Raw genomic sequence first — 17435 nt, 5'->3', positions numbered from 1 at the left:
GATTTTCGGCCTTATTCCAGCAAAGAGCACAGAAACTTACAAATAGGATAGGGACCTCTTCCATATCGGATTTTCATTCTGACTTTTTCAATCCTTGAGATATAATAAATCCAGAAAAATTCGAGGTTTTTTTTAACACTAAAAATTTTGATTTTACAGTAAAAAACAAATAAATAAAAAATAAAAATGTTTTTTGCGTTTTTGGCATACAGACTTTAATAAATAACCCCCTAAATGTTCAGTTAAAGTTGAATCCCTTTAAAGGTGAAAAACTGAAAGTTGCAAAGGCCCCTTTTTGAACGTTAATTGAAGAAAATGTCTTGGAAGCAACCGAACTGCACACACATTACTCTGTGAAGCAATATTTATCTTTATGGCATCAGCTCAGCAAGAACGGCGAGTTCTGGTTCAACTGCTGGACAGATACCGGGTCACAACGCTTACCTTCCTCATCACTTTGCATGTCTGGTGAGGAGTCAGACTGGGAAGACGAAAACTCTTCTTTCCACTGTTTCCTTTTCTTTGGTGGGGGCTCAGCCTTGGTTTTCTGCGGTTTGGCTTTGGGTTTCGCAGACACTACTTTTGGTGGTGCGGTCTTAGGTGGAGGAGTCTCAGCCACTTTGCTGCCTCCACTCGCCTTTGTGTGAGTGGTTCTGTAGACAGAACGTAAGTTAGGTGTTGCCCGATTTCAACTGTTTACTGTGCCCCACTAGTCACCACAAAACTTCACTTTGACCATAAGAGATGAGACTATCTTGGAGATAACTATCAACAGTGCCCAACTCATTTCTTGACAAAAAACTAGGGATGCACCAAATCCAGGATTTGGTTCGGTATTCGGCCTTTTCAAAAGGATCCGGACAAACCGAATCCTTAAAATCACGAGACTTTTTGTCACTAAGCGAGGAAGTAGTTTGCATATGCAAATTAGGGTTTGGGTTCAGTATTCGCCCAAATCTTTCATGAAGGATTCGGGGGTTCGGCCGAATCCAAAATAGTGGGTTTGGTGCATCCCTACAAAAAACCCACCAAATGTGATTCATAGATCTATGGACTGCACCTCGGTAGCACCAAGATGACAAAAAAAAAAAACATACTAAAATAAATTTACTTCTCATGAGAAATAGCCACAATCATTGTCAGGAGTATCCTGAACCACAGCTATAGTGCCATTAACGTGTGAGTAAAGTGCATCTGTGTGTGGTTTGACAATGGCTTTATATACATATATATAGAAAAGTACCTTGCAGGTTGTAACACTTTGCTCTTGGGTTTCCGAGAACAAACACGCACGTATTCCTTCTTGTTCGCATTTTCAACAAACTTCACATACACTCTCTTGTACTTCGTTTTTGCGTCTCCAAAGTATCCCAGGTACTGCAAACGGAATAAAAAATTTAAAAAAAAAAAGCAGAAGCAGCTACATCAACAAGAATGCTAGCTGTAATCAACTTAAAGGGATCCTGTCATCAGAAAACATTTTTTTTTTTTTCAAAACGCATCAGTTAATAGTGCTACTCCAGCAGGCTTCTGCACTGAAATCCATTTCTCAAAAGAGCAAACAGATTTTTTTATATTCAATTTTGAAATCTGACATGGGGCTAGACATTTTGTCAATTTCCCAGCTGCCCCTGGTCATGTGACTTGTGCCTGCACTTTAGGAGAGAAATGCTTTCTGGCAGGCTGCTGTTTTTCCTTCTCAATGTAACTGAATGTGTCTCAGTGGGACATTAGAGTGTTGTTCTTAGATCTACCAGGCAGCTGTTATCTTGTGTTAGGGAGCTGCTATCTGGTTACCTTCCCATTGTTCTTTTGTTTGGCTGCTGGGGGGGGAGAGAGGGGGGTGATATCACTCTAACTTGCAGTACAGCAGTAAAGAGTTATTTTAGTTTATCAGAGCACAAGTCACATGACTTCGGGCAGCTGGGAAATTGACAAAATGTCTAGCCCCATGTCAGATTTCAAAACTGAATATAAAAAAATCTGTTCGCTCTTTGGAGAAATGGATTTCAGTGCAGAATTCTGCTGGAGCAGCACTATTAACGGATTCATTTTGAAAATTCTTTTTTTTTCCATGACAGTATCCCTTTAAGAAAGCATAAAAAGAAATTCAAGACACAAGTAACACGTGTTACAGGCCTACATAGTGACTTAATGAGTCATTATCATTACTCATAATGAGTAATAAGGAATGACAGACCATTCAGCGCTAAGGAAGCCTAAGCAGCTGCAGAAATGTTTATGGCAGATGTTAAAAACACAATTGTGTGCTGCTCTACAAGCCTTACTGGGAACAACTTACACTGTTTGTAGCGGCGAACGATCTTTGTCCATCTTTTATTTCAGGGATGAATTTCTGCAGCAATGCCTTTTGGACTTTCCAAATAGCCGGAGGCTCCTTTCCGGTACATAATGCTTCCTGCAATAAGCAAAATTAGAGGCAGATGTATTAGGTCACCATTTTCAAACTACACCTTATGTTATAGGAAGTTTGGCACTTGCAAAACCACAATGAATATGCACAAATGTTACACATGGGCTCAATAATGTTTGTGTTTCACAACGAGAAACCGTATACATTTCCTTTATACACAAACACACTACTCCTTGTCCCTCCTGTGGAAAATCAAATGCATTTACTGATTTCTTCCAGTGGCAATATGAGGATGCCCTCACTTAAAGGGGTTGATAACCTTGAAATTAAAGGAGCCTATCACCTTTAAAGGGGTAGTTCACCTTGCAAACACTTTTTTCAGTTCAATTGTTTTCAGATTGTTCACCAGAAATAAGGATTTTTTTCAATTACCCTCCATTTATTTTTTACTGTTTTTTCGAAACCTAAGTTTAAAGTTTAATGTTGCTGTCTCTAGTTTTTCAGTCTGTCAGCTCAGTAATTCAGGTGCGGATTCTAAACAGTTACAATTTGATCCATTTCTCAGCAGCGTCTCTGGACTATTAGCAACTATTGTATCAATTCTAACAGCTGCCTGTAATGAAACCCAGAGATTCTGCTCAGCAGGGACAAAGATAAGAAATGTATCAACTAAATGTATCAATTTAGAACAGTTTACAGGGTCGGCGACCACCCCTTCCAGAGCTGCTTTAAAAGGTGAAAAATGACACTTTACACTTCAATATAAGAAAAAGTGTCACACATAGAAAATAGTTCACCAGAAATAAGCTTTTCCAATTACTTTCTATCTGAAAACAACTTGGTGTTTGTAGGCGAACAACCCCTTTAAGTTAACTTGTACAGGTATGGGACCTGTTATCCAGAATGCTCGGGACCTGGGGTTTTCCGGATAACGGATCTTTCCATAATTTGGGTCTTCATGCCTTAAGTCTACTAGAAATTTATTTAGACATGAAATAAACCCAATAGGCTGATTTTGCTTCCAATAAGGATTAATGATATCTTAGTTGGGATCAAGTTTTATTATTTTGTTTAATTATTACAGAAAAAGGAAGTCATTTTTAAAAATTTGGATTATTTGGATAAAATGGAGTCTATGGGAGACAGCCATTCCGTAATTCGGAGCTTTCTGGATATCGGGTTTCCGGATAAGGGATCCTATACCTGTAGTATGTTATAGAATGACTAATTCTAAGCAACTTTTAAATTGGTCTTCATTATTTATTTTGTATGGTTTTTTTTAATTATTTGCCTTCTTCTGACTCTTTCCAGCTTTCAAATGGGGTTTACTGAGCCCATTTAAAAAAAACAAATGCTCTGTAAGGCTACAAATTGTTATTGCTACTTTTTTTTTACTGACCTTTCTATTTAGGGCCTCACCTATTTATATTCCAGTCTCTTATTCAAATCAGTGCATGACTGCTAGGGTAATGTGGACCCTAGCAACCAGATTGCTAAACCCGGAGAGCTGAATAAATAGATAAAGAACTCAAACCTAAAAATAAAAACAAATGAAAACCAATTGCAAAGTGTCTAAGAATATCACTTTCTACATCATATTAAAAGTTAACGCAAAGGTGAACCCCTGTTGAATGATGAGAATGATGTAGAGAGCGATATTCTGAGACAATTAGCAATTGGTGTTCATATTTTATTATTTGTGCATTTTTTAGTTATTTAGCCATTTATTCAGCAGCTCTCCACTTTGCAACTAAAGCAATCTGGTTGCTAGGGTCCAAATTTCCGTAGCAACCATGCTCTGATTTGAATAAGAGATTGGAATATGAATAGGAGAGGCCTGAATAGAAAAACAAGTAATAAAAATACATTTATAGCCTTACAGATCCATTTGTTTTTAGATGGGGTCAGCAACCCCCATTTGAAACTCGGAAAGAGTCAGAAGAAAAAGGCAAATTAAGAAAAAAACTATATAAATAAAAAATAATGAAGACCAATATAAAAGTGGCTCGGACATTTGTTTTTTGTTTAGAAAGCTGGGGAGCTAAGGTCAAAACATTAGGGGAAAGGAACTGTTTTAAAATGAGTGTTTTGCCCATTTAATGTCACATTGGAAGTCTGGGAGTTCCGCAGACTGAAAAGAACCAGAAGAACTTGCATACTGTGGTTATTTAATAATAAATCTCCTGTAGTATGATGCAAAAAGAGTATATCAGGCAATTTTTTATTAAAATACATACAAAAGCATATTAGTTCAGTTGCTCATTAAAAAAACAAAACAAAACAGCATGGGTGAATACGTGTACGTGAATGAAACCATTACCTTTAGCAATTCTATGTCTTCAATCTTCACCACAAATTCGTCTCGCTCCCGGTAAATCCCCTCGCCTCCGCTTTCGGTGTTTTCCTCATCGGTGAAACCCTCGATTGCAATGGTCTCCTGTGACTTGGCGAGCTGTTCTGGCTGGGTCGCCTCAGGCTGGCTGGGTTTGAGCGATTCTGGAGCTTTAGTCTTGTCTTGGCCATTTCTTGGGGTAGACGGGTCTTGTTTGGCGGAAAGGGCTGCCTTATCTCCTTCTTGGAGGAAAAAGAAGGAGAAATCCGTTACCACATGTTTTAATTGTGACAATGTCCAGTAGCTTACCATTATGCAAAGTCTATAAAGGAGCAGATCCTCACCCGTTTGAGCTAAAAGGGGCTGATCCGATCGGTTGGCTACGGGGCCAACAATCGGATCATAACAGACAAGTCCACTAAGAGGTCTCTCTCTGGCAGGTTTTTAAAGGAAACTTTACCCTCAAAATGAATACTTAAAAGGGGTGGTTCACCTTTAAGGTAACTTTTAGCATTTTATAGAATGACCAATTCTAAGCAACTTTTAATTTGGTTTTCATTTATTTTTTATAGTGATATAGTTATTTGCACTTTTCTTCTGACTCTTTGCAGCTTTCAAATGGGAGTCGCTGACCCCTTCTAAAGAGCAAATGCTCTGTAAGGCTACAAATGTATTGTTATTGCTACTTGGTATTTTCTCTTCTTTCTATTCAGCCCCTCTCCTATTCATATTCCACTATCTCATTTAAATCAATGCATGGTTGCTAGGGTAATTTGCACCCTATCAACCATGGTGCTTAAAATGCAAACTGGAGAGCTGCTGAACAAAAAGCTAAATAACTCAAAAACCTTAAATAATAAAAAATTAAATTAAAGAGAATATCACTCTACATTATACTAAAAGTTATCTCAAAGGTGAACAACCCCTTTAACCAACAGTTTATATCAAATTAAGAGGCATACTAAAGAATCTTGCCAAACTGGTATATATATTTTTAAGTAAATATTGCCCTTTTGCATCTCTTGCCTTGAACCACCATTTTGTGATGGTCTGTGTGCTGAGACCAACATTGTTGGGGGGGGGGGGTATAGTTTTCCGTTAAACTTGTCAGATAGATTTCTTCAGAAAACAGGTTGGTCACCGGAGAGGGCCCATACACAGGCTTATAAGCTGCGGCTTGGTCTGATGGGGAAAATCGGTAGTTTATATGCGCATGTGTATGGCCAACTCAAGAGTATGCTGTGGGCCAATCACTCAGGTCACCCATCAAAAAAGCAGATAACTGCTAGCCAGTGCAGTTCCAAAAGTTGACTGTGAAAATGGGCAGTTCTGCATTTTGGTCTAAACCAGAGTTTGACGGGCTAAGATTTTGACCCCATGTAAGACCTGCAGATCATGTTTAGTTTGGAAATGGATTAAAAAAAGCTGCTCCCCTGCCCGCTTCAACTACTGTGTATTTAACATGGACGAATAAAGTTACAATTGTTTTATTCAAGTTTGTTTGCATTGCCCATCTTTGTCCGGTAAAGCGATCCCTATTGCAATTTATCAATGTTTTATATGTATTAGTTCTGTATCAACCCCTTAGTGGGGAAGATCTGTGCCTCTGAACATGGCGCAATTGCTCCTCATCCCAACACATGCTCTGTGCTGCTGTCACTTACCTGAGCTTAGGGACCAACTTACAATATACTATATACACACACAATACAATTCATGCTGTAAGCCTGACAGGATAAATTCTGTTTCACATTATGTGGCAACAATGAACTGTGCATTTTGCATCAGAACCAATTAGCAACCATCCCAGTAGCATCAACTTCTACAAGAGAACATCATCACTTTCTGCAATCATTTCCCATGACCACTGAGCTTGCGTGAGCTCACTGATCACTGCTCATGCCCAGTGCCACTGGCACGCAAAAGATGGCCCAACAAGAGATCAAGAACTTTTGAGGACAACAAATGACTCCATCATCAATGGGTCATTTAATACAGCAATTCTAGTCATGTTTCCTTTTAGACTTCAGGACATTAGAAGTCACTTCCAAAGTCCAAAAAAAGACATATAAAAACTCTTTTTCTCTGGTTTGTGGTTCTTCCCAGAAGACCCAAATTTAGTCCTAGAATGAACTTCCTAGCACATACAGTCATATGAAACTAGGGATGCAACGAATCCACTACTTTGGATTCGGCCGAACCCCCGAATCCTTCGCAAAAGAATCGGCTGAATACCTAACCGAATCTGCATATGCAAATTAGGGGTGGGAAGGGGAAAACCTTTTTTACTTCCTTGTTTTGTGACAAAACCAAATCCTGGATTCGGTGCATCCCTATTGGGAACCACTCTCAGCCTGCATAATAATTTACTGCAAGTTCTGCTTCTGTTTGACTGTATGGGATCCTCAAAGCAACTCTCAAAAGATCTGAAAACAAAGATTGTTCGGTATCATGGTTTAGGGCAGTGATCCCCAACCAGTAGCTTGTGAGTAACATGTTGCTCTCCAACCCCTTGGATGTTGCTCCCAGTGGCCTCAAAACAGCTGCTTATTTTTGAAATTCTGGCTTGGAGGCAAGTTTTAGTTGCATAAAAACCAGGTGCAATGCCAAACAGAGCCTCAATGTAGGTTGAAAATCCACATAGGGTTTACTAAATGGCAAAATTACAGCCCTTATTTGGCACCCAAAGAACATTTTTCATGAATGTTGCTCAAGGGTTCTAAAGGTTGGGTATCCCTGGTTTAGGGGAAGGCTACAAAAAGTTCTCAGAGGTTTAAACGTCAGTTTCAGCTGTAAGGAATGTAATCAGGAAATGGAAGGCCACAGGCACAGTTGCTGTAAAACCCAGGTCTGACAGGCCAAGAAAAATACAGGAGGGGCATAAGCGAAGGATTGTGAGAATGGTTACAGACAACCCAAAGATCACCTCCAAAGACCTGCAAGAACATCTTGCTGCAGATGGTGTATCTGTACATTGTTCTACAATTCAGCACAATTTGCACAGAGATCACCTGTATGGCAGAATGATGCGAAAGAAGCCCTTTCTGCCACAAACAGAGTCGCTTGTTGTATGCAAAAGCTCATTTAGACAAGCCACATCATATTGGAACAAAGTGCTTTGGACTGATGAGACAAAAATGTAGTTATTTGGTCATAACAAAAAGCGCTTTGCATGGTGGAAGAAGAACACCGCATTCTAAGAAAAACACCTGCTACCTACTGTTAAATTTGGTGGAGGTTCCATCATGCTGTGGGGCTAGTTCAGGGACTACTGGGGCCCTTGTTAAAGACGGGGGTCGGATGAATGCAACCCAATATCAACAAATTCTTCAGGATAATGTTCAAGCATCAGTCACAAAGTTGAAGTTACGCAGGGGTTGGATATTCCAACAAGACAATGACCCTAAACACACTTGGAAATCTACAAAGACATTTATGCAGAGGGACAAGTACAATATTCTAGAATGGCCGTCACAGTCCCTCGATTTATATATCATGGAAAATCTATGGGATGATTTGAAACAGACTGTCCATGCTCGTCAGCCATCAAATTTAACTGAACTGGAAGAGATTTTGTATGGACGAATGGTCAAAAATACCCACATTCACAATCCAGACACTCATCAAAGGCTATAGGAGGCGTCTAGAGGCAAAAGGAGCTCAACTAAGTATTGATGTAATATCTCTGTTGTGGTGCCCAAATTTATACACCTGTCTAATTTTGTTATGATGCATATTGCGTATTTTCTTTTAATCCAATAAACTTTATGTCACTGCTAAAATACTGCTGTTTCCATAAGGCATGTTATATATTAAAAGGAAATTGCTACTTTGGAAGCTCAGCCAATGATAAACAAAACTCCAAAGAATTAAGAGTTCCCAAACTTTTACATGCACACACCAGGGTTGAAGGCAGCAGACTATGGTAGAAGGAGAATTTTGCTCTCACATAGCATAGATTAAACAACCGGTAATGCCCAAAATCTAGAACGACAGCCTCTTCAATGAAGCCGACCTAGAATGAGAAAGGGGCAATTGGCTCCCATTTCCCAAAGCACTTATTGTTAGGACTCATACAGACAGCCGTTTTAAAGTGTGCCACCACAGGGAAGAGCAGGAGGAAACCTGGTTAGTAAATATCGGCCTGCACAGGTGGAGTACAACATCAATATATCTGTGTAAATGCATTTCTGCGAGTACAAGCCACAAGAATAGATTGTGTTTCGTTGTGCACTCACGAAACGAAGGGGAGAAATGCCTCTCTGTATGAGCCCTTAGCCTTTTGCGTTTTTTATGCAAATGATTTCATTAATTAACCATATTAAGTTCACTCCAGCCTGCAGTAGCGGAAATAATGTATTTTCGGAGAGGATCTGTGAAAGCAAATCCCTTAAAGCACTCATTTATTATCCACTAACCATTTTAGGTCAAAACAAGTCTTATTTTATATGTCATACAACACTGCCCAGAAAGAAAATCCTCTTACTTCTGGAAAATGTCAAACTAAAGGGATATTCTTCTGAGTCATAGCTGAACTCAAACATTGACTTGATTGCAAGCAGGGCATTTTTAACTTTAACCCAATTTGCACACAGCCAATATAAGGGGGGCAGATTAAAGCTGCCGACATTGGTCAATTTGGCAACTTATCTGTCAGTGTATGGGGCTTCCAACGGGTCTCGGTTTTTTTCTGGCGATCGCATTGGCTAGTTGCTGCAGTCCTCATCCTGTTGGCGGCCATTCTCTTTTTAGTAATCCGAACGCTCGGCCCTAGGGCCAAATTTTAGATTAACAAGATATCGCACTGCCGTTGGTAGGCATACAGGGAAAAGATCTGCTCGTTTGGCAACCTTGAGAATCGTGCGGATCTTATCATGTTTGGCCGCCATTATTCAGCATCAGATGCCCCAAAGTATCATCTCAATTGTCCAAGCATTTGCATTTCTTCCACAGTGACCCTGACTCTAGCCAAATAGAAATCTCTTTTAGAAAAGGACTAACCCATAAAATTATTTTCAAAACTGAATTCAGAATAGAGAATTATTAGTGATTGAGCAGCAGCCAAACCAAAAAGTTTGTAAAGTAGATCTTCACCAGGTATGGCCACCAACGTGCTTGGCATTAATCAAAGTGGTTCGGATTAGTTGAGCCTAGGGAGACCCACTGAGAAAGTATCACATGAATATACTGATGTGGTCCTCTGCACTATATTTGGAAGATACTAGTTGGAGCCTTTTGCATGGCCAATTTTATACAAAGCATTTTTTTTTTATATATATACTGGTTTTCCTGCTCAAGATTTTGTCTCAATTGAATTCACCCTATTCTATACACTTACCCCTAGGGCATACAATTAGATGTAACGGATTTGGCCCAGAACACGGGTGGTGAAATCGGGCTCAGATTTACTTTATTTTGAATCGGAGGCTTTCCAAACGTACGGCTCTAGCCACCTTATCTTTTGGACCAACTATCATCTGTCACTACTGTCTGGATACTGTAACATTTAGGGCTCTTACTCATGAGCGTTTTTACCTGCGCTCCCCTGCGTTCCGTTTTTCAGCGGTCAGCCGCAGGGGAGCGCAGGAATAGACGCATTTCATTATTTCAAATGGGGCTGTACTCACACAGGCGCGTGTAGGCGCCGAACGCAGGAAAAATGCAGCACGTTGCGTCTCAACCTGCGTTCGGCGCCTACATGCGCCTGTGTGAGTACAGCCCCATTTGAAATAATGAAATGCGTCTATTCCTGCGCTCCCCTGCGGCTGAACGCCGAAAAACGGAACACAGGGGAGCACAGGTAAAAACGCTCATGAGTAAGAGCCCTAAAAAAATTGCTTTTAGAGGGGACGCTCTGTAGCCAACATTGATCTAGAACTTTCAAAACAATTTTTTTTAATTGCCAATAGGTAACTTTTCTTTGCCAATTTATTACACAATGAAAGAAACCTGACTGACATCAGCCAAGATATATACCCCTATTAAACACAAACTTGATATTCATTTCATGTCAGTAGAAGCCTTGAAGGAAGTTGATGTTTGGACTGACTGACTCACAGACTGATGACCAATATGGCAAACTCACCCTAACAGCAGGATAACCAATCAACCGACCACAAACTCTTCTCCCACTATTCCACTTTAAGCAAGCAGTTATGGAGTGATTGTGTGAAAGTTTGATAACTTAAAACACACGTGCAGAGGACCTAAAAATCGGTCTAAAGATGCTTGATTTGGATTAAAGTTCCCTAAATGGTCAAGAAAGTTATTTTCTGTTTACTCCTCACTTCTCAAAGGAGAAATAAGCACAAATATAAAGATATGCAGAACAAATGCAAATGTAATGCCAAACAACTTTTTCAACATATGTTAAAGGTTTGTGTTTATTTTAAAAGTTAATTATATTGTATATGTAACGACTGCCGAAAGCAGTAATTATGTCCAGTATCTAGTAGAAATAAGTCAAAGGCAACTGGACATTTAGGAGGAAATTCACAAAAGTGGCGATATTGAGACTAAATAAAAGTGGAGATAAAAATGTCGGATTTCCCACCAAATTCACAAACCTCCATCTCCACTTTTGTGAATTTGCCCTTTAAACAGACTGTTTTCAGATTGTGTCTTTCGTACAACAACATTTTTCTTGAATTTGTCTTTAGCTCTTACTAAACCTGTCATTCAGCCATCAAATTGGAATTTTCGGGATAGGGGGTTTATTTTACCTAGGAAAAATTTTTTCAGGATAGCCTGGGCTTTCTAAATCTGCCTACATGTTTGTGTAATTCCACTTCTGCAACAAGATATAAGAGTCTAAATACAAAAAATGCTATTTTGCATAATAGAGATTTGTATCAGAAATGTTTTATTATCTTAAGTCAAGTGTCTTATGTGCTGCTAAAACTAAAAAAAATGCTTGGGAGGCTTTACTTTTCCTTTAGATAATACATTCACTCAAATTGCTAATATTGCCTCATTCATTAAGCTAAAACTAGTTAAAAACTTTACATATAAAATTGTATAAAATACACTTTTTTGTTTAATCTGTGTTTACTTATTTTGCTAATGATGTTTTACATCTATTGGGTTAGACAGAAACTTGTGCCGACTATAAAATGCTACTCCCTATTTATAGGATAATAATTCCCCAATGGGGCACCTACAAGAGGTGTGAAATGAAGATTGGCCGAACCAAAGCAGAGCAAATTATTTTAGAATTGATCTGACACATGGGGAATAGTTACATTAAGTTTTTAGCACCATTTTTATGTTGTTTAAAATAAAAACTCATAAATATGTCTATAAACTGTCTTTCTTTCACTAAAAAAAAAAAATGAAGTGTCGGTTGAGTCGGCGGATTTCACCACTTTTGTGGATTCCTCCTTCTTGAAAACGTTTCACCACTCATCCAAGTGGCTTCTTCAGTTCAATTGAAGTGTTATGGAATTCCCTGGCATTTAAACCCTTTGAGGGTAGTAAAGTAACAGACATCCAATCACAATGGTTCCATTGAACTTCAGTAAGGGGTTGGCTGAAGTTCACAGATGTGTGGAAGTCTGATCCAATCACAATGGGACCATTCTCTTACAGAGTGATTGCTTTGTCTTCCCAATGTATAGATCGAAGCACTCCACACTACACTGGACAACATAGACCACATTGCTCTTCATGTGCTTTGGCATTGGGTCTTTAGAGTGCACCAACCTCTGTCTTAGGGTGTTTCTGGGTTTGAAATACACAGGAATGTGATGTTTCTTGAAAGTTCTCCCAAGTTCTTCCGATGTTCCAGCCACATATGGGATGACTATGTTGCTTTGCCTGCTAAGCTCTTCCCCTCTGTTACTTGGTTTGGTCTTTTAAGCCAACACCTTACTAAAGTTCAATGGAACCATTGAGATTGGATGTCGGTGACTTTACTACCCTTGAAGGGTTTAAATGCCGGGGAATTCCCTAACACTTCAGTTGAACTGAAGAAGCCACTCAGATGAGTGGTAAAACGTTAAGAAAAAACTCAAATTCTAGTTGCCTTTGACTTATTTCTAGTAGATATTGTATATCATGACCTGGATAAATAAGAATCTTCATAAGTACTCAGAATCTTCCTTAGTACTACTACTGGATTGGACTACATGATTCGCATATCCTTATGCCACGAGTCTGGTGCACACAATACCCTAAACACTTCTGCGATTCTTTTCACAGGGCTGTTCATCACAGACCATGGAAGACATTTTGGGAACTTGAATTTTGGCTAAAGGATAGTTGACGGTGCATGCAGTCAGAACCAACAATGCAAAGAACAGGAAGAAACAGATACGGCTTTATACAGCAATATAATAGTACATTTAGCTGGTATAAAATTATCCCACTTGCAAAACAAAACAGCATCTAGCATGTTGACATGTGATTGTTGCAATACAAAAATATAATAAGAATAAAATGCTACTTTTACCAGTTTTGAGCCTTTTTTCAGAGTTCTCATCCAAGGCTGAAAGTGCAGTGGATATGCTCTTCTGAAGGTCATTATTGCCCACAGTGGCATCATCTTCATCTGAAGAAAAGGAAGGCAGTGTCTCCAGGTTCTTCTTCAAATCTTCCTCCGCTTTTTTAGGAGGGCTTGCGCTGCCACTATCAGACACTGGAGCACCTGCAACAGACTGCGGAGAAAGAGGGCCAGGGCATGGCGGCCTTATTACTGGGGTGCATGGCCTTCGGACCCGGCTGGGCACACGAACTGCAGGAGCAGAAAACTGCTGTTTTGGTCCAGTTTTTAAGAAGTCTAAGAAAGACGCAATAAATCCAGTCTTTACTTCAGGTTGCTTCTCCTCGACTTCCTTGATTTTTTGTCTCATCCTTTCCTGGTGCTGGTATGAATCATAATAACCCTCGGAAACGTGCGAGGAATATTGCGCACCTGGCACATCCGGGCCCTTGCTGACAGACCTCTTCAATGGCATGTTTCGCTTTATTTGCTTAAGATTTGCATTTTCATCTTCTGTGAATTGTTTTATTGCCATTTTGTCTTTTCCCTTTTGTTGGCCATCTTGTGAGATATCTGGGCAGTCTTCTTCCATTTCTATAGTGGAACTGCCACCTGCCTGAGGATCTATTTTGGACAAATGGCTCTGAACTTGGCCAAGAGCTGCATTTTCGTCACCGCCCATAATGAAATCTCCTTCAGTTGTTGTATTCTCCTCACTAAGGGTTTTGTTATTGGAAAGAAACTCAGCATCCCCGACTTCCTCTTGTATATTCCCACCTTCCTTTGGCTCCTGATTAACGTTCGGCGGATTCTTGATATTCTCAGAATTCTTTTCATGATCGTCTTGGTTTGCCCCAGGTACTGGTGAAACCATTCCACTCGGTAGGTCCTGCTCCATTGGCTGAATATGCGTTTGATCAAGACTTAAATTTTTGGGTTGAGTTGTAGAAACGGTTGAGAGGTTTACTGCGGATTGGCTACCATTTATGGAAAGGTTATTCATGTTTTGTGGCTTTGGGGGAGTAAAGTTCGGGGACATGTGTCTAACATTTAGAGACTGAAACCGAGATTTAGCATCTTGGTTTTTGACAGACAGATTTTCTTCATTAGAAGACTTGGCAAATTCTTGAGCTGCCGTAGCTGCTAGTATGTCATCAACATGAGACAAAAAGTTCCTCTCATCAGTGAGCAGCATAGACTCTGAGAAACACATTGGATTTAGAGAGTCAAACTGATTCTTGGAGTCCAGTCGACCCCTGTGACTGAAGTGATCTTTTGTGTGCAAGTGCTGCTGCAAATGTTTGCCGTTGGACGTGTCCATTTTTATTACGTCTGAACCCTGGGCATGAAGAGACTGCTGAGACTGTGCTCCATTGCTCTGAATTATTTGCCCATCCATTTGAAGAAACGGATGAGCTACTTGGGGTGGGCTTTGAATTCTCTGCATTTGTGCAGAGGGCTTTGTTTGCCCCATGTTTGACTGCAACATGGACTGTTGAAACATCTGCAAGTCACATCCTGAATCCAGAAGCACTTGGGCACCTGGAAGCTGAAGATGCTGAGAATGTCTCATGGCAGCCTGTAGTTGCGGGGACGTGCTTGGCTGCTCCTGCATCTTTGTGTCAAGGACTTTGTGCAGCATAGTATGCTGACTCAGGTCTTTAGCACTTACTTGTGTGGATTGTATCAAGTCTGTATTCTTTTTCCCATCATGGCTAGCAGAATTATTTAGATGGCCAACATGCTGGGGCATATGGCCAACAGGACTTATCAAGCGTTCATCTTTTTTAGTTCCTTGTAGGCCGAGAACCTGCTCCTCCATCCGAGAATTACTTTTGATAACACTATGGGAATACCGGTCATCAGCCTTTGAAACACTGTAGGCAGTTTCCTGGGTATTTAGCTCACCTTCACTTAGGCCAGGGGTAGCAGTTTCTAAAGCAGTCTGCTGTAATGCCTGCAAGTCCTGCATTTGAAATTTCTCTTCTTGTTTTGCAGAAGCATACAGGTTGGTGTCGGATTTTCGTTTGACATAGGACTTGGAGTCGGCTGTAGTTCTACTGTTCTGCATGGTTTGTGAGTGTGGAGAAGATGCAAACGAAGAGGGCTGAACGCTTGGCAAAAACTTTTGAGACTGAGGCGAGGTTGAATCTTGCGTATTTGGTGTTGGATGCATAGAAATGAAATTTTGTGTTGGACTCGAAGAAGATAAGTTCTGTCCACGTGAGGAAGTAGAAAATGGAAGGGAAGGTGATGCCAGTGTTTGGTTTTGTCCTGAAGTATAGCTGTCGGAGGGGCTTACTGGTGACATCACCTGTGACTGAGCTGAATAGCTAACTTGCGACTGACTAACTGAAGTTAAACCCTGAGAGTTATTGGAAGAATAACTTTGTGACTGGTTAGCTGAAGACAAATCTCTTGTTTGATCAGAATATGTCTCACTAGACACTGAAGAAAGGGAAAGTGACTGATCTGATGAGTAACTTAGTGTCTGGCTGCCAGAGGTTATGGTTTGCGATTGGCTAGAAAACACAGTCAGTGGTTTATACAATGGAGGCAGCTTTTCTGTTTTGATTGTAGAAAAGACTTGTGATTGACTGGCAGATGGCAAATTTGGTGACTGTGTTGAAACATAAATGGGAGGTTGGCTTACAGAAAGAAGACTAGGTAGCTGTGCTGTGGAGAAAGCTTGTGCTTGGCTTGAATTAACAGAACTCTGGTTCTGTGAAGACTTAGTGTAGCTTTGCGTCAGCTCAGGAGACACTACACTCTGGGATTTCGGGGTTTTTGAGGACCTTGGGGGTGCCTTTGTAGGGCAGTTTTTTGATTTTGTAGAAGATGGAGGGTAACCAGGAGATGGGATGACTGATGGATAAGACTGGGATAATTCCACTGAAACTTGAGAGGTCTTCTGCACCGGCCCACCATTGCTCACGTGAGTAAGAGCTCCCAGTGGAGCGCACAAGAGAGACGACTGTCTGGATGCGTCATGCAATGATACTCCACTTACGCTTGTTAAATAATTAGGTAAGGAATGCTGAGTACCAGATAGCTGTGCCTGAACTGACTGAGTACTGGAAGGCCTCTGATGGTGTTTAATAACACTACATTCCCTCTGAAGTGCTCTTTCAATGGAGGCGGTAGAACCTGTAAAGACTGATGTGCTGTATGGCTGTGCAGGCTGCTGAGTCCCTCCAAGAGCTGAAGGCAACAAGCTGAACTGAGGCTGCAAGAGATGGGGAGCAGACTCCTGCGCTGAGCGATATGTTGAGGACTGTGGAATGCTGGTACTTAAAACAGCACTGCCAATGCGTTCAAAAGTCAAAGCAGTTGGTGTTTGTGAGGTTTTAATCTGCAGCAGGGGATCATGGGGGGAAAGCAGGCCGTTAGTAGCAGCACTGAAAGTTCCATCTTGAAGGGCAAGGGATGGGGTTGTAGCAAAGTTTCTTGAGCTAAATGTATTCGGGTGCTGATACGCTGTAAGGGCAGATGTTGGAAATGTTCCAGAGGTTTGCAATGCTCCAGTGACAAACAGTTCGGTTGCTGTCGAGGAATGCATGCCTGGAAAGAGTAAAAAAAAAAAACAGTCAGAATCAGTTTATGGTCAATAGAAATACATAATACACATACAGCATTTATGACAGTATATGTTATATACAATCAAAAGGAAAACTTTCCATGTGTTCTAGTACAAAATCCAGCATATGTATTGTATACAGCAGGAAGTAACGAGTGAGTGTGAAGGGAAAATGATATGTTAAATAACTAGAATAATTATTTTTTTAAAATTGCAATTATGTGTATTAAGAATAGAAGTAATGGCACACATGATCTACAATGACTATTTTATACCAGTCAGACAACACTGTGTGCAGACCATGCCTAACAAAAAAATTTATAAAAAGATAGGTCCTACTCTAATGAAAGGAAAAAATGCTTAACCACGAGTACCAGCAGCGGCTGCAACCGGATCATAGAATTTGAAATGCTGGTACCTCCGTGTTGCTGTTGTTCAAGTCCAAGACCTATGGCATTTGAGGGATTAAAGGGATTTAAAGGAGAAGGAAAGGCTAAAATTAAGTAAGCTTTATGAGAAAGGTCTATATAAATACACCAGTAAACCTTCAAAGAAATGTTGCTCTGAGTCCTCTGTTAAAGGAAACACAGCATTTCTTTCCTTCTATTGTGTACTCATGGGCTTCTGTATCAGGCTTCCTGTCTTCAGCATAAACCTCCAGGGTTTGGACTTG

General features: G+C 40.3%; 1 protein-coding gene across 3 annotated transcripts in view; it reads right to left on the bottom strand.

Annotated features, from left to right (window-relative positions):
* The window catches only part of qser1.S (glutamine and serine rich 1 S homeolog), a 50664-nt gene that overhangs the window by 6427 nt on the left and 26802 nt on the right, over window positions 1–17435 (bottom strand). For 2 of the 3 annotated variants that reach the window (XM_018260145.2, XM_041560899.1), the window contains exons 4-8: window positions 13156–16746; window positions 4695–4948; window positions 2303–2419; window positions 1244–1377; window positions 445–653 (exon numbers count right to left, since the gene is read on the bottom strand). In XM_018260145.2, the coding sequence (XP_018115634.1) occupies window positions 445–653; window positions 1244–1377; window positions 2303–2419; window positions 4695–4948; window positions 13156–16746 (4305 nt within the window). The remainder of the gene's footprint in view (window positions 1–444; window positions 654–1243; window positions 1378–2302; window positions 2420–4694; window positions 4949–13155; window positions 16747–17435) is intronic. The other variant, XM_018260146.2, reaches the window with a different exon arrangement.

Source organism: Xenopus laevis, chromosome 4S (genome assembly GCF_017654675.1).
Source record: "Xenopus laevis strain J_2021 chromosome 4S, Xenopus_laevis_v10.1, whole genome shotgun sequence".
Taxonomy (NCBI): domain Eukaryota; kingdom Metazoa; phylum Chordata; class Amphibia; order Anura; family Pipidae; genus Xenopus; species Xenopus laevis.
This window is presented reverse-complemented; position numbering and strand designations above follow the sequence as displayed.